Source organism: Archocentrus centrarchus, chromosome 3, assembly GCF_007364275.1.
Source record: "Archocentrus centrarchus isolate MPI-CPG fArcCen1 chromosome 3, fArcCen1, whole genome shotgun sequence".
Classification (NCBI taxonomy): Eukaryota; Metazoa; Chordata; class Actinopteri; order Cichliformes; family Cichlidae; genus Archocentrus; species Archocentrus centrarchus.
In genome coordinates, this window is record NC_044348.1 from 18,773,045 (window position 1) to 18,794,255 (window position 21,211).

At 38.9% G+C, this 21,211-nt stretch overlaps 2 protein-coding genes across 5 annotated transcripts; one reads left to right on the forward strand and one right to left on the reverse strand.

Annotated features, from left to right (window-relative positions):
* Positions 1-5,068: 5,068 nt before the first annotated feature.
* mthfsd (methenyltetrahydrofolate synthetase domain containing) lies at positions 5,069-14,841 on the forward strand. Of its 4 annotated transcripts, XM_030723661.1 has the most exons (10): positions 5,069-5,225; positions 5,375-5,478; positions 6,526-6,639; positions 6,690-6,803; positions 7,218-7,331; positions 7,459-7,549; positions 8,857-8,969; positions 9,201-9,326; positions 11,811-12,568; positions 14,309-14,841. In XM_030723661.1, the coding sequence occupies exons 1-10, from the start codon at positions 5,198-5,200 to the stop codon at positions 14,445-14,447; spliced, it is 1,701 nt and encodes a 566-aa protein (XP_030579521.1). In that variant the 5' UTR covers positions 5,069-5,197; the 3' UTR covers positions 14,448-14,841. The 4 variants fall into 4 exon arrangements, with proteins under 4 accessions (XP_030579521.1, XP_030579531.1, XP_030579505.1 ...); XM_030723671.1 differs by lacking the exon at positions 6,526-6,639 and having other exon boundaries at positions 6,690-6,806; XM_030723645.1 differs by lacking the exon at positions 6,526-6,639.
* Positions 14,842-15,993: 1,152 nt separating this feature from the next.
* On the reverse strand, positions 15,994-19,514 carry foxf1 (forkhead box F1). The gene is made up of 2 exons (XM_030726404.1): positions 18,242-19,514; positions 15,994-17,170 (listed from the first exon to the last, which is right to left on the reverse strand). The coding sequence occupies exons 1-2, from the start codon at positions 19,218-19,220 to the stop codon at positions 17,007-17,009; spliced, it is 1,143 nt and encodes a 380-aa protein (XP_030582264.1). The 5' UTR covers positions 19,221-19,514; the 3' UTR covers positions 15,994-17,006.
* Between the last annotated feature and the right edge of the window lie 1,697 nt (positions 19,515-21,211).

Here is a 21,211-nt window from a genome sequence, read left to right on the forward strand (position 1 = left end):
CTTCCTTAAGTCATAACTTGTACTTTTAAAGATTCAAACTGATTATTTCCAAGTTTACAAGGAATTATGACAGATTTTTGAGGTTGTCTCAGACTCTTGGAATCTGCTCTTGTGATTCGATTGTAAATCTAAGGCCTGTACAACCTCACCTAAAGCCATACCAAAATGACATATACTAAAATAATTTATCCACAGGTCACATATAGTGCAAGAAGGAGTAATGGTGCATTTTCATTTCGTAAGAGACATTTTTTGGTTGTTGTTTGCACTTCTTCACTTATTGTTTTTTTCTTTTTTTGGCGGGGGGGGGGGGGGGTGTCACATTATGATTACGCTGAATAATACAAATAAACAGTTTGCCCACATTTTTGGTCAGTCAAATACAAATATGACAGTTAAGCATTAACAAAAATATTATTCATTTAGAGATTCCTTGTACATCCATCCACCCATCTTCTTCCACATATCAGGGTTCAGGTTGCGGTGGCATCAGCCTAAGCAGAGAAACCTAGACCTCCCTCGCCTCAGCCACCTCCTCCAGCTTATCCAGGGGAAAACCAAGGCATTCCCAGGCCAGCCGAGAGATATAATCTCTCCGGCATGTCCTGGGTCTATACCCCGTGGTCTTCTTTCAGTAGGACATGCCTGGAACACCTCACCCCGGAGGCATTCTAGTCAGATGCCTGAACCACATCAACTGGCTCCTTTTGATGTGGAGCAGCTCTACTCTGACCCCCTCTCGGATTGTTGCACTCTTCAACGCATCTCTAAGGGGAAATGACCGAGAGTGGGCACGCCAACAGGACAGCATCACCTGCAAAAAGCAGAGATGAGATTCTGAGGCAACCAAGGTGGAAGCCTTCCGCCACTTGGCTGCACCTAGAAATTCTGTCTATAAACCTTATGAACAGAATTAGTGGCAAAAGGGGAGCCCTGGAGGAGTCCAACACCCTGCTCGATCAAGTCTGAGTTGTTGCCAGCAATGCAGAGCAAGCTCTTGCTGCAGTTGTACAGGGAGTTAATGTCCTGTAACGACAGGCCAGATACCCCATTCTCCCACAGCCCCCCCTACAGGATACCTCAAGAGACATGGTTGAATGCTTTCTCCAAGTTGTCAAAAGAGTTGGTCCAGCGTTCCACTACCAGGACAAAAACCATTGTTCCTCCTAAATCTGAGGTTCAGCTAACAGATGAACTCTTCTTTCCAGCACACTGGCATAAACCTTCCCGGAGAGGCTGAGGAGTTTGACCCCGCAATAGTTAGAGCACACCCTCTGGCCCCCCTTCTTGAAGATGGGAACCACCACCCACGGTTCTAGCCAGAGAACAAATTCAGCCTGGTGCGTGTGTGAGACCCTTTTTTTCCATGATGAAAACGAGATGATAACTAAATACAAACTACCTAAAAGGATAAAAACACTGACGAAATTAATTGACACTTTCGTCAACAAATGAAAACGAGACGAAAATGCTTGGCAGGGACGACATCCAATCAGAACTTATTTAATTGTGTGAAAGGCAGGGACAAGTTAGGAAAACAGCCAATCAAATGCACAGTTGCACAAATTTGATCTAAACAGCCACACTAGCCTGTGAATTTTTCAGGCAGAGCAGGCCTACTCATCAATAATTTATTGTTATGCTCAATAAACAAGGTCAAGTAAATAAAGATGTTGTTTGTTCAGTATGTTTGTGTGTGTACTGGACTTTCAAACATTAATAATATTCCATAACTTTTAATAAATGTTTCATTTCCTGTAAGTGTGTATAATGACTAATTCAAAGGAACTGAAGAAAAAGCATTTACATTTTACACCCTTTATATTTTAGTCGACTGAATTGACTGTAGATTTAGTCGACTATATTCTTACTCTAATTAGTCGACTAAAACTAGACAAACTATTCAGGTGACTAAATTATGACGAAAACTAAATTAAATTTTCGTCAAAAGACTATGACTAATACTAAATCAAAATTTGCTGTCAAAATTAACACTGCCGTCTACTGACCCTGGTGAGTCTGGTCTTGAACCAACAACTGTCGCTGTATCCACTGCCCTCCTCAAAACTGCAACTATACAGTAACCTGTCCTACTGCAACAGAGAGCTAAATAAGTCAGTGTGTTTGTTTGGCCTGTGTTTCATTAAAAGATTTTTTAAAATCTTTAAAAAAAAAATTCTTACTTTTGTTTAACAGGACAAATGCATAAAATAGGCAAAAGGGCTTCTCAGCACACAAACCATTCATTTTTGCTTATTTAGGCTAAAATATGAGGCTGCAAAGGATAACAAGTAAAGAGCCATTTGAGAGCCAAAAGAGCCAGCTCCCTGAAAAGAGCAGAACTTCCCATCACTACACTGCATACATATAAAAAAGAAGATGGGTGATCTTGGTGAGGTAAGATTGAAATAATCGTTGACTAATCGACTAATCAATTAAATAACAAAGATTATTCGACTACCAAAATAATCTTTAGCTGCAGCCCTATCCAGCATCCTACCCCTCACCATCAGGTGGTGATCAGTTGACAGCTCAGCTCCTCTCTTCACCTGAGCATCCAGAGCATATGGTCGTATACGATTACAAAAAAATCCATCATCAGCCTGCGACCTGGTGCCACATCCTTATGTTTGATCATGGTGTTCGTTATGGACAAGCTGTGGTTTACCCATGTCTCCCTGATAGCTCCTTATATGGAAAAAATGTTCACTGCCAGAGAAGGACTCTACTCATGTTCTCATGACTAGTGGAAGATTGTTCTTCAAACTAGCAGTCTGCACTGGGATAGTTCAGACCACCTACTATCACTAACATCTATCAACTCCACAACCACCCACTGGAATTTCGTAGCAAGAGTTCATATGTAAATATTTAATAGAAGTAATAAAGGTTATGCAGGAATGGTGTTCTTTACTGATTCTTTAATTTTGAATGCACTGACCATATTACACCATACAACTAAAACTTTTAGCCTGGAAAAGAAAAAAAAAAAAAAAAAAAAAAATCAGGTGAATTGAGGTCATATATATGTTGGTGTCAAAAATGTTGAAAGCCTAGAGTTAAGTGTGTGAACAACAGATTTCCATTTTAATTTTCTGCATTTCAAAATCTGGGCCAAAAGGCTTATGACACCCAAAGACCTGAAGGTGGTGCTCCAGTATAAATAAATTATAGTAAAATTTGATCAGTACTGTATGATTGAAAGAAGACACAGAGATGTTTCTATTAATTTACAATGCACTAATAATTAGAAACATATTCACCAGAGGGTTTTAACAGAAAAACCATCATGCTGTTGTGGACTCTGGGTTACATTATTATGTATTTTCCTCCTTCAGTTTAATTTGTCAAAAGGCGCACACAAGTGAGTTATGTTACTGAGCATATTTACATTTTTGCTTTTTTAGGTGCAAAAACTTCAGTATCAGTGTAATTGTATTTAGCATTGTGGTGTGCTGTAACTGATCCAGTTTTCTCACTGAGAAGCATATAGAACAAAATCTTTAAGATGTAAATGACAAAGTCATTTCACTAAAAAAAACTTTATGAAGTAAATTACAACGTCATAATGATCTTTGACAACCACTTCGTCATTAAGTTTTTTGGATTATTTCCTGTTTCCTGCAAGATCACTGATATCACTGTTCGCTCGTCATTTATGACAATCAGTTGCCATTTTAAAGCACAGACTGAAGCCACATCCTTATCCTGCCTGTTTTTTACTCCATAACAGATGCTGAAGTGTCCCTTTCCTTACGCAGACAATAGCCTAGTGTTCTGGACTCCTGCAAATTAATTTTCCTGCCCACCTTCAAGAATTTGCACCAGCCCATCCCATCCTGTCTTAACTTTCTCATATAAATATTAAAAAAAAAAAAAAAAAAACTTGCAGATTTATAGCTGGGTGATGAATTGTTAAAAATGTAAAAGTCTTTTAGTAAGGTGTTGTGTTGCCATGTTCTGCTAGAACAGCTGAAATGTGCCTGTTGATTCTACAAATCTCTGGAAGTGGATCAAACACGGTTAATCCAAAACATATTTTATCAATTGTTATTTTGATGATGGTTGACAATATGGATGTTAATACATCAGTCCAGTGTTCATCTTAGGTGAGATGTGTTGCCTGCAAACCAAAATCAATACCATACAAGTTACACATTTTTCATTCTCATTAAACTATTTAGTGACACCCTCTGGATGTAGGCATTTTCATTCAAGAAGAGTTCACTGGCATTTGGATAGACGGGCCACCCTACAATTGCAGGCCATTTTCTCTTGCACCAAATAATTTTAAAAGTAAGTCTTATTTAAAACTGAAAAACTAAAAAGGTGATTATATTTAACTTAATGGTGAAGAATTTATGAAACAATATTTTTTAAATCTACTTTTCTCGGGTTCTGGAGTACTAGTAACGGGGTTGTGCCAAGCATAGCATACAGTATCTAAAATATCTCGTAGAAAGTGTACTGTTGATGCCAAAGATGGACAAAGTATCATTGGTTTTTCTTACATACACAACAGAAAATTGTAAAATAAATTGTCCTTTTTGTTTGTTTCTTTTTTGTAATTTTTAAAGCCTACATTATCCTCCAGTTGTAGAATAACCCAGAAATGTTAAACCATAAATAAATAAAATAATTTAAAAGACTTTAATTTAAGAAAACCAATGGACACAATTCATTACCAGCAAATCCCCCGGTGGCATAACAAGACAATCAGATTTTCAACCTGAAGGGGTCAACAATTCAGTTTTTTCTTTGTCTCTATACAGCTGACTGAGCGCCATTTTACCACATGCATTGTTTGCTGTCTTAATGAAAATTCAATTAGCAGAGGCACAATTAAAGGAGTTATCAAGTCAAAGTACTGGATAGTCATCAGTTATGAGTCAAACATTTAAACAAAAAAGGATTGAAATATTTCACTTCACGTATAATAATATTACGAAAAATGTTTTCACTGTATTCTGTATTTTGAAAAGCGTGAGCGTGCCACTTACCAGGGTACGGATACTTAGAAGGTCAGAGCCGCTTTCGCGTTTTGTTAGACTCGTCCCTCTGAGCCGCCGTAGCAGTGATAAACATTGACAAGCAGCTGTTCCGTCAGTATTACGTTACAGAGCTCACGTGTTCTGTTTTACTGCGTGAGTGCATCCAAACGTTGTGGAGTAAATCAGTTTGGAGCTCTAATACAGCAATGGATCCCGTCATAAAAATAAACCCGGGTAGGTTAACGGTTTCGTAAAGCGTTTGCTTTGTCGTTGAAATTGTTGATAAATTTATCGACTCGCCAAATGTAACGCTGTAAACGTTGCTTTGTATTGCTTTGGTCTGCGTTTGTTACAATACCCCGTTTCCCCCGTTTACTCTCCAGGAGCATCGAAATGGGACATTCGTCAGAAAGTTTGGGACTACATAGAAGAAAGGAATCTGGCAAACTTTCCGAGGCCTGTCCATAACAGAATCCCAAATTTCAAGGCAGGTTAAAGCAGTTTAGGTGAAGAGCAGCAGCAGGGTGTTACAGTATAGTTCTCATTCAAATTAATGCAGCCCAACCACTGCCACTAGTTTCATCCAGTTTTCTCCCCCCACACACACACAAATTAAACTTGAGACTAAGTGGAGCTAGGAGATAAACAACCAAAAAAACAAAAGAACAAACCAACCAACAAACAAACAAAACACATTGCCATTATATAAGCTCAGCTTAGTAATTGAAGCCAATATTTACCCAGAAAGAAACAGATCCTGTGACTGTCTGGTTTATAACTAAATAAATAACTGGACAAAACAATAATGGCTGTACAGGTGAAACAAGTTGTGTCGACACAACAAACCCTGCCACCAGCAGACGTTTTAGCAGATTTGAACTTGTCCTCACTCTCTAAACAACACACAAGTCCTATTGTCCATGTCCATAATTTTCCTTTGACCTTTTACCTTTAGGTCAAGGTTGCTGAGATTCAAAATAATCTCAGACTTTTAGTATATGTACCTATGGTGTTAATTTGAACATCCTAGGTAACATTGTTCTCGAGTTATTGTGTTCACAAGACTTTCAGAAAACTTGACCTTTGACCTTTACCCTGAGGTCAAGGTCACCAAGATTCGAACTTGTGTAGCATTTTTAGTAGATGCATCTAGGGTGTGAATTTGAACATCCTAGGTCTTATCATTGTCGAGTTATCTTGTTCACAAGATTTTCAGAAAAACGTAACTTTTGACCTCTGACTTTGACCCAGTTATGGCAAACATTTAATCAGGTGATCTAAGGGTCACTGGCCATCTTTTGTGCAAAATATAGTATGAACTGGACTGGTAGTTCTGCTCTAATATTGTTAACAAACAGACAAACATACCAAAAACAATACCCTGTTCCTCCCTCTGGTGCAGGAGGGATAATCATTGCTACACCCAGGACACCAGCACGGTTTCTGAGTGATATTCTTGGATTTTGAATTACTAATGGCTGTCTCATCAGTGCATGCATCAGTGCGTATCTTTTATTGTGTACTTATTGACCAGGGTGCAGTTAAGGCATGCTACAGCCTTGCAGGCATGCAGGAGTTCAAGTCCAGCGAGACAGTCAAAATAAACCCAGACAGACCCCAGCAGCAGGCACGCTTTATCACCCTGGAAGTAAGTTGACTTGAGAAACCTATCATCAGATGCCTTCCTTTCTGCTATAGGGTGCTTTTGCTGCCTGCGCCAAGGTGTCGGAGCTGCAGGCATTCACCCATACACCTGAGGTGAAGGTGGATCCTGATAAACCTCTGGAGGGTGCCCGGCTGGCAGTGCTGCAGGTAGCACTGCACTGTTGGGGGGGAAAGGAGGAAAAAAAAAAAACGTACCAACATCCAGAGTGCCTCAGGCTGTATTACATGATTTATTTATTCATTTTAATCTTGCCTCATCAATTTTGTAACTGTTGTATTTTTAGATGCATGTAGAGTTTTAAATAAGAACATTTAGATCATATTCTATTACAGCCTAGAATTTGCTAAATGTGATTGCTAACGTTTTTGTGTAATATCCTGTAAGTTCTTCATAAAGTCACATTTTAGGGACATCAGTGCTTTGCATCTGCTAAATTTAAATCTACTTATTATTTGCAGTTTTTGCCATCACTCCATTGATTTTATTCAGCTCAGTTTTAACTAAAGCATGTTTAAATATCTCAGAATCTTTGTTACCTTTTATTGAAATAATCTTTGCAGGCACGGAAAACTTTATTGGTCCCAACTCCTCGTCTTCGTACGGGTCTTTTCAATAGGATTACTCCTCCCCAAGGGGCTAGCAAAGAACAATTACGCATATGTGCTTCCTCTCAGGTATAAATTTACTGTTGTTTACACTTATTCAGCAACAATCCCACTCTCCTATAAATTTCTAATAATTACTAATTTAATTTTTTTTTTTATCTCTTCCTTTCTTCTGAAACCTCTGAACCTTCTTCAGGGTGTGAAAGACTACAGTGTACCTGTTGACCTGGATGCAAAAATAAAAATTGACCTGATGGTGGTTGGTTCTGTGGCAGTGTCAGAGAAAGGTGACTGTTTATACATTACATCATAATACGAGTTCTGTTTAATGTTGGTAACCTAAATCTACTGCAGATTTGCCACATTTACACGTCAACTAGTGTAAACATATAGATAATAATGCACGGTCATGGAGCTTTATGGTGTTTTATGATTGTGGTAAAGCAGCAGACCAGTGAGTTCAAGATCAATTTTACTGTACTTGTAAAAAAAATATATAAAATCTGATGAAAACCAGATGTAAACACGCTACTCCTTAAACAGTAGTTAAAGCCAGATGTATAATCTACTGAATATTGTTATTTCAATTTAAGGTGTTCCTATTTTTTTCTCTTTATTTTCTGTCATAGATACACTACAGGTACACTGTGGGATGCTCAGATTAAACATGGGCAAAGTTTCAGTTAATCAAATCTATACGTATGTATAAGTAATCACTTTGAACCCAAAATATCCGGCTTCAAATCCATTCATCTGGTCTTTTTTTTCCATATAGTTTTTTTTCCTACGCTTTTTAGTGTCAGTAAGAGACATATCTCCAATATGGTCATCACACAAGCTCTACCCACCAACTGTTAAAAGAGGAAGCCAGTCAGCTGAAAGGTGGCTTAAAGGGAAAGGCATGAAAATGGTTTCACACAGTAGATGAACTGAGGGACTGCCGCAAGGCTAGCTTAATCTCCTGTACTATAGTCCAAGAGGAAAAATATGCTGGGAATGAGCACAATAGGTCCCCTTAAACCATCAAAGATGGATTCATGTGCTGCAAAACCTTGTCTTAAAAGCATGTTTTTATAAGTATTAGCTGAATAATGAACAAGATGGTTATTAGATAGTTACCCTCCTAAATCAGTACTTGGATGATTATAAATTATTTCATGCAAGGGTTGTTTACTGTATGGTGGGAAATGACAGGATGCTATTTTGACTGAAAGAGGAATGGGACAAAGGTTCTGTGAACTATTGTGTTGTAATCCCTGCACATGTCTAAGCCCATTGAGGCACTACTACACACCCAGCCAGCACAGAGGAAAATAAGCAGAAATAAGATTGGGGCAGATGTTTGTAATCAGATCCCTTCTGCTTGTTGTGGCTTCTTCTTCTTCTGTGTTCTTCCTGCCATGTAAATTGTGTGCCAACCACACTGCACGTTCATCCTCATTTTTAAAATGCCCAAGATAACTCATGCAGTACTGCAGTGAAACATATTTTACTGTAAAGCATACATTTTAAATGGGCTCTGATCACATAAATCCTCTTCTCAAAAAAGATTTTGTGAATTACAAAAATTCAGTGATTCTGCCTCCCCCTGTAGGATTTCGGATTGGAAAAGGAGAAGGCTTTGCTGACCTAGAGTATGCAATGATGGCTTCGATGGGTGCTGTGAATGAGTCTACTGTGGTGGTTACTGTTGTCCATGACTGCCAGGTTGGTTTGCTTGCTTTGATCTTACTGAGTGGGTCAAATGTTTTATAGATCGTATTTTGCTATTTTTCTCTCTTTGAAGACCTAAAGAACAGAGTAGCATTAAAATTGGACATTTTAAATAAAGATGTTCAACTTGAACTGACATGAACAGCCATAGTTTAGATGTTTTTCTTCCCACTTGCTTTTTCGGCATTAATAATTGGAATACTTGTGGAATAATTGTGCTTTCAGGTCTTGGACATTCCAGAGGATCTAATGGGAAGTCATGACCTGAGTGTAGACTACATTCTCACACCAACCAGAGTTATTAAGACAGATTGCCAGTTACCTAAGCCACGTGGAATAATCTGGAATAAGGTAACTTGAGCTCACTTTGCTTTGTGTAAAACACAATAGTTTTATCAAAGTCAAGCTGACTGTAAAGGGTGCGATATTGACCTAGGGGTTAAGGTGTCAAGCATGACCCTGGCTGTATGCCATTCCTCATCTGTCCCCTCAAATCTCTCTAATGGATTTATCTAGGGGGGAAAAAGGCATTCCATAAAAAGTACAGCTAAAAGTAACTGATTTTAACATTGGAAAAATGATAAAGTTATGGGTTGTCTTTATCTATGAAAGACTTACCATCTGTGATTAATACTTTGCTCTTAATATGTGGATTTCCATTACTGGAAAATAATGTTATTGGAAAAATCCTGTGCCTTTTTTGAGTCAACAATCTGATAATATGGATGTTCCAATAAAATGACTTGCTCTGAAAGTATTTTTTCCATGAATGTTTGATCATTCATGATCAGTAGCCCACCTTCACCCAAGTACCTCAGCAATGTCATCTTAGTTCTGACCTACTTAACATAATTTAGCTTCTTAAAAGGTCTATAAAATGAGATTCTGGTTCAATTTGGTATGCAACATCACTTTAGGTTATAAACTGCCCAAACTACACTACCAACTACAAGGGCACCCAAACAGCAAAGTCCCCTACCAAAGCCAGGGCACTATCTTGCGGTTAGAATGTGATCTAGATAGGCACAAAATTGGTTACTTCACCTGTTTATTGCATTAAATAAATACAGAACCTATTTGAAATGAGGTATATTGTACAGTGCTAGTAATAGTGAACACAGTAGACCCACTTTTATTTCTGGGAGCAGTGCTGGTTACAAAGTCTGATTGTTGCAGGGAGAAAAGACCTGCGATAGCGCTCCCTCAAACATTTGGGGTGCAGCAGCCTATCATTGATAGAGCTCCTCAAAGCTGTTACAGAGTCACGCATGGGGTAGGAGTCATTTGACAACATGGAGCGGAGCATAACCTTGCTGTCATCCTCCTCTCCGTCACCACAGTGTGGCCCAGGACAGAGCTGGCCATCTTGATGAGCCTATCGAGTCTCTTCCTGTCAACAGCTGTTATACCTCTGCCCCAGCACACCACAATGAAAAAAAGGGCTGATGCCAGAACAGTCATAAAATTTGAATTATAGTTAAGTTAGATTTAAATAAATGCCATTTTTTATAGAAATATTTTAACACAGACACATTAGAGCTGTGGATAGAATTATTTTGATGATTAATATTAGAATAACAGACCCATATTAAACTGCCTGTCATGCAGCCCTCCTGTTGTCATTCAACATGATGAAACTTGCATTTAGGCAAATAAAGAATAAATGTCCAGTACTGAATTGAATTTATTTTTATATATATATATATATATAATATAATATAATATAAAATATAATATAAAATAAAATAAAATGTGTCCACAAGGTATACATTAGCATGAGAACATATAATGATACACAGCACCACAACAAACAAACAGCACTTCATTTTCTTTGAGTCGCTATGCTTTTCTCACCTAGTCCACATGTCATGTATCTTCATAAGTCCTTCCATGGGATCAAATGTTTGCATAAAGTTTGTAGGGAGATGCTCTGTATTGGCTACATGACAAAAATGTCGCCTTTCCTTAGTGACACTGCCCTCTAATGGACTCATAGCAAAACCACACCTCACCAGAGGACTCCTGTGTCCAGTATTCTTTTTCTTTCTTTCTTTTTTTTTTTTAAAACTTATTCACCCATTTCAATAAAAATTAAAAAAAAGTGTACGTGCAGTGTACACTCTTAAAAAATGTTCTTGCTCCCCCCCAAAAATTACGAAAATAATTAACTGGACAACTAATGTTGGTAAATTGACTGGTATTTTTTATAGGGCTTTTCCAGTCTTACTAACCACTCATTTCACTTCATCTTCTATTTGCATTTAAATTCGCATAGACCATAAACTGCTTCTGATTTACTGACAGTCGCATAGAGATGCAGTGTGTTTTTCCTCTTGATAATTTGTCTTTAATCAGAAATGGTAGAGGTTATTTTTCTTATGTGGCAAGTTTGTGTGTAACTTCTGGGTTCCTTACAACATGCATATAAGTAAACAGGACCCAGTGACCTCACAGACAGGAAGGCCGTGTCTGATCATCAAAGGCTTCTCTGCCCAGCCACCTTGGCTCTGCAGGGGCAGGGGAACGACAGGTCAAACAGGCCAGTGTAAAAACAATAGGTCCGTATATCCTTTACAGGACTGGTCAGCATCAAAGTCTGCCAAGATACTTGAAGACCCAACAAATCAAGACAGCAGTCTTTATTTTTAACTTCTTGGGAAGTGAAATATCCTGCTGGTATAAAGATGGTTTTTAAGCATGGGCTGTGAGCATTTATCAACTTTCTCTTTATTATGAATAGGTGCACTGCAATAGCCCTGAGCAGGTCTGTTTATTTGCTGTGTGAGACACATTTTGCCTTTCAGCATTACTGAGTCTGTCCAGTTTTGTCTTTAGCTGGACACAGAAAAGCTGCAAAAGATCCCCATCCTGAAGAAGCTTCGTGCCCTTGAAGAACAGGCTGGAAAGGATGTCACACTTGGAGCAGCGCCTGTTGAAGCAGAGGCTGGTCTGCACACCGGTCCACCAAAAAGGCAAACCAGACGGAGGCCGAGGCACAACACACAGCAGGATGCTGAAGGAGAATCCAGCCAGGACTCTAGACGGGAAAAAAGAGTAGAGGGAGAACTGAAAGCCAGACAGCATCCGACTAGAATGAGTAAAGAAAGCAGAGGAGACGGCAAGGCAGGTAATGAGCAAGAAATTGGCAAGACAGTAAAGGGAAAAAGCAGAAGGAACACAAAGGAACAGGGCCCAGAAGAGGGTGGAAGTGAAGTAAAACTTCAGCATAAGCTCCATCTGAGTGTGACCACAGTTTACTTGGGAGGAATCCCTGCTGGGTTGCGTGTTAGTGAGCTGAAAACCGCCCTCCGAGAGAGGGAGGCCACTCCGCTGAGGCTCACCTGGCAGGGAGCTCAGCACAGGGCCTTCCTGGACTACAGTGACCCCCAGGCTGCAGATCAGGCCCTGGAGGCTCTGCAGGGTCTCTCTCTGAATGGCCACAGTCTGCAGGCTGAGCTGGCCAAGAGCCAGCGAGGAGGCAGGAAATCTGGACAGTCCAGTAGGAGACAAAAACCACCAGCAGCTCTGAAGCCTGAAGTATCAGTGGCAGATGTTAAGAGGGATGTCACAGAAAAGACTAAGCAGTCAAAGCAGTAAGAAATACACCTACTAAATTGCTTAAGGTGTTTATAATTTTGGACAATTGTAAACACCTTAACAAGAGTTTAGCTTGTTTTTTGTTTAAAAATATTTCTAGATTTATTGGTAGAGGAACTCCAGTTATGTGAACTTAATAGGCTTGACAAAAATAATAATACCTGAAAATATGAGAGTAGTGATACTTTTGCTGACTGAGACTAATTCTAAAAGAACTAGCCTTTTGGTACATGCTCTACCAGGTGGGCCATAGGGACACCCCCTCGTATGTGCCTTTTTTTTTTTCAGTTTACATTTGTCTTTATAACTTTTCTTCCTTCAAAGTGCCTTTTATCAGAGATTCTTAGAAACACACGACACATTTTCTTTCAAACTATAGACTATAAACTATAGTCATTTTGCTACCATACAATCTTTTTTTTTTTTTTATTCATTTTAGTGCTGGGTTTTTTTTTGTTTTGTTTTTTTTAAGGTCAGCTCTCAGTATTGTCTCCTCCAAGAAGGTCACATGTTTGTCTGCATGTTAGTTGTTTAAAAAATGGTTAGATTTTTTTTTTTTTTTAAATGGCACCTCTGTGTGGCAAGTTACATAGTTTGATCATTTCAGTCATGAAGCTAGGAGTAAAATATAAAATCTCTTCTTCTAAAACTAATGTTTGCATGGTGGCTACAACATTATTTGACCATTCAGACAGATTTTTCTGTCATTTGTTTTTTCATTGTCCAAATTCACCCTATTTTAGAGGAACATGAGCACCCCCCAATGCTGTGCCACTTTGATGAAACTACAGAAATGTAGTGACTTTATATTAGCCATGATTTACTTGTGATTGTTGACTGAATTGATCCTTGTATATAATGCAGGATTTAGATCTCTAAAAATTAGCACAATTTTTCTATATATTTTTTTTTATTAAACTCTCAATTTAGGTGGTTACAAACATAAACAGAGGAAGAGCAAAAGGCTTTCATTGCTGCTGTGCTTTTTTTTTTTTTTTTTTAAATAGATTGGTGGTGGTCATGTTTACAGTGATATTTGCACCATTATATTGACTGAACACAAATTTATTCATTGTATTTTGTGTGGTTGGGCCAGTGTGAGTGTGATGAAAGCCTCATTATTAGATGACATTTGTATCACATGATTACACATTGTTCTCTACTAAAGCATTTGACTGTACCTGTTAAGCCTGAGTGTCTTTTTTTTTTTTTTTTTTTTTTTTTTGAAAAAAAAAACAAACAAACAAAATTTAGGGATGATAAATCTTCACAAAGTTTTTCAGAATTTGTGAAATGACTGATTGGAGACTCTGAAGCCCCACACTTCCTCAAACTAGTGCTCTAGTATATTGTGAGAAGTTAAATACGATATTTCAGGCCACTTGTTGGATTTTCACAAAGCTTGATGTGTTTTGGAACATATAAAATGTCAACTTGTAAACTTGAAATTGTTGTTAAGATGGAACTTTGAGCAAATGTTGAGATATTTTTGAAGAAGATACTTAATTTTGATGTGACATATTTCTGTTTCTTGGTTTGTTAAATGTCTATTTACATTATTGTTGTTTTTTGACAAAACATGACCTTAATTCAAAGTTTTGTGACCCCAAATGCTCGATAACTTGCTCAATAGCTCTATTTTTTTTTTTTTTTACTGCTTACACCTGTCTCTGTAGCTGCACTTCCATTACCTAAGAAATTAACCCACAGATGTCCTTTTTTTTTCTTCACTGAAGTCTTGGCAGTATTGGGACACAAGCGGTATGTCTGTCTGCACAGTGCAGGCCTCTGGCTTTTTATGGAGCTGTCATCCAGGCCTGGCCAGGGAACAGCTGTGGAACTCCATCCCTCTCCCTCAGCCCTCCAGAGCACTGAACCTTGGCAAATGTCATCAGTTTGTTAATGCTCTGTTCCACTGCTGTTAAGCCTGCTTACCCCTGTGCTCAATGGCATGCTCGTTTTACTGGGGTTCAGTCAGTGGTCATGTGGTGAGATTGCAAAGCATATCAACATGGAGCATGTTACATCCCCTTGTAAAGATGTATGTGTGTACACACACACATCAGCGACATGACTTAACAATCAAGATTAAATAAGATAGCAAAATGCCTCAAACCACAGTTGATTTACCTAATCTAAATTACAAGCATGAGCACTGGATTAATCTGTACTATGTTGATGCGTAAAATAGACTGTACCCACCATACTCTTACACTTTTTTTTAAAACACCATAAATGTTGTTTGAAACTAGAGGAATTAAAAATCATAAACTGCATCCAGACTTCTTATCATTTGTGATAATTCAAAGGAATAAATCGCCACATTAGTTTAAAACCAGAAAGCCAGTTATGTGTATGAATGTTGTAAAACCAGTATTATAATTAACTGATAAGAAATCTGATAAAGAAAAGAAATATCTTGCCTCTTGTAAAATTTGTAGTTATAATATGCAATTTTTTGACGCTGTGATAAGACATCGAGGACTTTACACATTACAATGCACGTTATACATATTATTTACGTGTATGCTTAAATGCGCAATATTCTTATGTCTCTGCTGTGCGTAGCGAGGTTGGCATTTCTGTTATATTTAACAAGTAAAACGCTTTTCAGATGAGAAATAAAGCGGCTTATATTTTTGTTAAAAAAATTCTTTCTCTTTAGAGTTAATTTTTGATTTTCCTATTTACGCATTTTACGGAACACCCCCAAAACCATTAATTACACGAGGTATGCGGGTTAAATTAGATCAGCACCATTTATTATATTTCCGCCATGGTAAGAAATAATATTTGGACAAATGCTTTTGAGGAAAACAACTGTACAACTACCAGAGCAATGAGACTGCTGCAGGTTTCCACCCTGTAACCAAACGCGGGTGAGGTCTCTGCCTCAGATTTGTTACGCCTTAATTGCTGCACACGCTCAACAGATCGAAGTCATATTATGCTTAATTTTCAAACCAGTTATTTTAAATGTGCATCAGTCCATCAATGGATTGCGAAAATTTTGAGATTTTTTTCATATAACAACGAGTCGGGCGTCACCAGCTCTAGTTGAAAGCAACAGACTGCTGCGGTGATTGGTTAAAATGCGAGACTTTGGCTTTAGGCGTCGTCTGAACTGTATTACACCATCACAGTGACAGTTTTCTTATTGTGCTTTAAAATCCGTATAAAATAACCACCGCTTTACATTAAATAATCACAATAATATACATTTACATAAGAATGCTGTTGAATTATTTATTGGACATAAATGCTTTCTATCACTTGTCTTTTTCATTTCTTTAAACATAGCTAATTTGAGGTTAATCATGCAGTAAGGATCGCTGTCTTGAGATCTGTTTACATGGCATGTTTGCTTGCAGGGTCATCGCCCCCGAAAATTGTCTGTGTGAGATAAAAATCGAAATATATCTTGTTTGGTGGATTTACCGGCTTAAAGAGCCCAGTATATATATTTTATTTCTTAAGGATTTGTTGGAATATAGTTTCAAGACAAACCCTCGCTGATGGACCCCCTTGGGGTTTTTTTTTTTCTACCAATGTGTATACAGTGCTGAAAGTAAGGGACTACATACATCTGACACAAAAGACGTAACAGTGCTTACAATATATCCTCAATTTTCATTTTTAAACAAATAAGCATTCTGACAAATATTGCCAATAAAGGATATAACTCCTTGGCCATTTCGCCTGAAATTAAAATATAGGCCTAGAGAATAAATTAAAAAAAGAAGAGTTGCGCTTATAGGTTATTCAAAAAGTGCCGTCATCGTTTTTACACAGTATACAGTATATGGACATACATTATACAGATTATGTAACGTCCATATTTGTTCATTTCAGAATTTAACATTGGTATGAAAGTCCAAAAAACAAACAACAAAAAAAAAACCCTCAGTCTAAATGTCAAAGAAAAGTAAGGTAAAAAAACATGAGACGGAGAAAATGTGTGCATTTTTTTTCTTTTTTCTTTTTTTTCTTCTTTTTTTTTTCTAAACATTGGCCTACTTTAACAAGATGAATACACAAGAACAAAAGTGTGAAGTGGTAGTCATCTGCTCTGCAGGACTAAGTACCAAACAGCAGCAGGGTTTCTTACGCCCACTCTTTACCCCGCAGGTCGATGATGATGGCACGAAAAAGTTCTTTTTTTTTCTTTCATTCTTTTTTTTTTTTTTTTTTTTTTAATAATTATTATATATTATTATGTGGTTGCTTTCTAATTGGCCTGTCTCCGTGTCTCTGTCGCTGTGTGTAGCAATACACAGAAGTAGTCCGGTCTACTTGAAGCAGTGAGCACTCTCCAGGACTGGGGCATGCCTCTCAGTGGTGGTTTACTTATTCTTTATTCGTTTCAGGTCATTTTGCTTCGTGGCTCAAGTCTGTGATACCGTCCTCTAGTCTCTAAATTGTCCGTGGAGGGCATCACATCACGCAGGGCTTGATGTCCTGGTAGGAGACCTGCTGGTGGTGATAGTAGGAGCTGCTGCCCGGTGAGTGCATGGCTGAGGAAGTCATGGCGTTGAACGAGAAGACGAACTCCTTTCGGTCACACATGCTGGGAGACTGGGAATGGTACCGAGGAATACCTGCACAAAGGCATTTTAGAACGTGAATAAAAATAATAATAAAACCTCACATTTAGGTTTAGTATTTTTGAAGGCTAGGTTACAGTTCTCCTAGTTACGTAGATTGTTGTTGTCTGTAGTTCTGAAAAATAAAGTTATTTGAATACTTATAAATGATTTAGAATATGATTTGACGTAATCTATAGCTGATAACGGACAATCAGTTATTATGGAAACCATAACAACAACAGTAATAATTAGTTTCATATCCATATGACTAGGTAAGTTATATTATGTATAAGGACTGGGTTTATATTTTTAAATTGAGCTTCACTCTATTATACTAACTGAAATGCATTCCTCTTAGGCCCAAAGTCCATTTAGCAAGCACGATAAAGATTGTCAAAGGGGGAGGCGGGCTTGCAGGGCTAATTGACAGTGGCCCTTTTGCACGCAAGTCCCGGAGGACTGAGAGCCTCGGGGCAAGGCAGGCTGGACCTAACCGCGCTTGTTTTTCTTGTCCACAGATTGGCATGACTCTAAACTCTCCCGGTTGACCCTTCCAGCCATCTCCTGAATTTTTAAAATAGCACTTTGAGAAGGTTTGAAACCTTTATTTTAATCAGCCTTACGTATTATACTATAAAAAAAGTGAAACTTAATTTCCAAGAAAAAAAGTGCTTGCCTTGTGTTGTGTCATTTTCTTTAATAGCCTTAATTTCAATGCCTCAATTATGTTCAACAGAGATAAGCTTATGTTTACTGACTGCAGAATAAATCCGGTGCATTTCAATGTGATGCGCTCTAGAATTACTCAGTATTTCCACTAGGCCCGTGTTTGCCACGCGCTATAAAATAAAAATGTGTAAACAACCAGACGTAGAAGTATGTAATAAATATATTAACTGTGTCTTTTAATCATCAGATAGTCTTAATTTGAATCAAACATTTGTTTCATGTTTATCTCTATGATGTCATACCTCGCAAATTTTCTTTATAAAGTCAGCCCCGGTTTTTCTAAGCATTCTGCAGTTTTTTGTTTTTTCTTTTAAATTAGAAATTAAAAAACAAACAAACAAAAAATAACCCTACCTTGTAAATCTGTGGTGCTGTGGCCATTCTGGTGCAGGTATGGTTGGTCTAGTGAGTGTGTGGGCAAGCTTGGCTGCAGCGGGTTCGCCCCTGGATTACAAGGAGACAGAGGCTGTTGCTTGATGTAGGAAGCCCCGTTATTCAATGAGGCCGAAGGGGCCGGAGCCCACGCAGAGGCTGAACTCGAGTAGACGGGATGAGGCTCCATGACTCCTCCGCTGGTGAGCAGAGGGGAGGCGGAATTGTCGTGGTGGGGATAATCACTCCCAGTGGATCCTGTACAACTTCCCATGTAGGAATGTCCACTGTTGGTCGACAAGTGTGACATGGAGTGTCCGGACAGACCCATCCCATCCATGTTACCTGCCAAGTGTCCATTCATCATCCCAATCCCACTGTCCAGAGACAAACTGTTGGGCGGACAGGATAGGCCCCCGCCGCTCCCTTGGAAGTTGTAAGACTCGGGGATGTGGTTGAATCCCAGGCCGTTCATCATGCTGTACATGGGCTTCAGCGCCTGGCACTTGCGCCTAAAACCCCTGGGTCTCCTTCTGAAGGAGCCTTCCTCGAACATAAACTCACTAGCCGGGTCGATAGTCCAGTAGTGGCCTTTCCCTGGCCTACCGAGGCCTTTGGGTAACTTAATAAAGCACTCGTTCAGGGACAAGTTGTGACGCACCGAGTTCTTCCATCCCTGGTACGAGCCCCTGAAAAACGGGAAGCGACTCTGTAAAAATTGGTAGATTTCACTGAGCGTCAGGCGTTTTGTTGGAGAACTCTGGATAGCCATAACTATTAAAGCGATGTAGGAATAAGGTGGTTTCTCTGGTCGTCGGATCCCTGCGTTTGTCTTTTTGGTTTTCGTAGTGGAGGAAGCAGTTTCCATCACCACCGTCTGTCCGTGCGGCTTCTCCGGAGCAGACATCGGGCTGCTCTGGGCAGGAGTCTGTGCTGGGGGCTGCTGGACCTCTGCCGTCATTAGTTAATTTAATCTTCGAGACAAGAAACAAAATCCCTGTTGCTTTTCCACCTTCAAAAATACCAAGTCGGGTACTAAATTGGTGGCATAAAGAAACCAAAATAGTAATAATAATAATAACAGCAGAGGTAAAAGGCAAAGGCGATTATCTTCTTAGCTTTTGCTTTTGATTCAGTCCTGCAGCAGTCTGAAGCCTGACCGCCTTGTACGCACCGCCCGAAGTGGGATAAAGAGAAGAACAGGAGCCGCTTTCCACTTCAGTTGGTGTGTTGTCGTGCGTCCGAGGAGCTCACTTTTTACTTATCTGTTGCCATCGGCGCATTGGAAGCTGGGTGTCTTGGTCATCCTAATGTTGGGACCCGCCCAGTTCCCAGTTCCCCTCCTACTCCAGTGGTGGGCTGTAAGCATGCACATCTGTGTGCGTTCACTTTTCAGTGAAATGTTTTCCCTCCTTCCTTACACAGAAACAAAGAATATATCTCACATATAACATTTAATGTAAAAAAAAAAAAAATCCCCACACGCTAATTCATGCCCTAGAGCACAATTTAAATGTCTGTTAATGATTTGCAAAAGCATGCACTATTGATAGTAAATGTATTAGGTTCAGCCTTCAGCTACAGAGTTTGTTTGTCTTGTTTTCTAATATTTCTTTTATTATTTATTTCTTTTTATGGCTATGATCATTCTAATACTATATTTTATGCCACTGATATCTGTTCTTAAATCTGCAAACAGCATCCCGCCATTGCAGACCACATAATCCATGAACCACACGACTGCAAGTAGTTTATGTCTCCATTGTTATTAAAATGATCAAATAGGCAATTTTATATCACATTTTTAGTGTATGGAAAACATTTACTAGAGAACATGCCCCTCATATTCAAAACCACCCTCTTGATTTCTGTAAAAGATAGACAGGAACATGGGCAGGATGTTTATACAGCAAAATGTAAACATTTTCCCTGGCCTTCTTTAAATAAAAAATCAAGCAAAAGCCCAGTTAGATCAGCTAATACTCAATCTGATGCGATATGCTTCCCTGTTCGGAGAGTCGATGCTGGACGTTTTTACACGTGAATATTGTTTGTGTAATGCAGTCATAATATTTATGCAGGGACGCAGGAGGAGTGAGGTGGAAGCTCCTCCGAACTCCGAGCACAGAAAGTCGGACTGGGACTTGAGATCGACTCCTGCAGGCACTTCGTCATCGAATGATTCTGGAATTGAAGTAAGGTGGATTTAACACTTTTAGTCACAATATTACTAACAGTACTGGAGCGCTTCGATTCCCACAGTGAGATACACGAGATGTTTCATTTGTATTGTTACATAATATAGGATAATTAGAAAAGTTGAGTTCAAATTTGCATCAAGCTCTGCAGACTGCCTTCTTGTACTGAGTGACAGTTTACTCCGAAGATGATGAGCACCAGTTTGTTTGTTTGTGTTTTCAACATTGAAAAACTTACTTCTAGCTCGCTTTGTTGCTTCTCATAAAGCTGCGAGTGAGAGCTACTGGAAGGCGAGGAGAATAGCCTAAAACTGTTGACAGTAGGTTGGTTATTGTTCCCTGGAGAGCTCAATAGCTGCAGCCTGCAACCTTTTGGATTCAGTTAGATGAGTGCGTGCTTCTGCACTCTGTCGGCATTATTGTTTCTAGGGGCTGGTGAGTGCTGGTTTTGGCACTATGGAAATAAATGAAAGGCGAATATGCACAGTTTGGTTCATGCGTAAAACCAGAGAATGTTTGACGACTTCGTTGTGCGTAAAGATCCTATAATATATTTTTTAATGTTCTCAGCTTGAGGTGACAGATTTTAATCAAACTGAGCGTATAACTAAAATATATTTATTAATGTTTAAATTCCCCAGTGCCAAAACATGAGCCGGCGGCTTTCCAGGTATTTTGCCGTAGGGAAATCTAGAAAACAGTTCACTGTCAAATATTCATTGTTAACCCAAAGGTGTTAGGCATGCCACGGTTA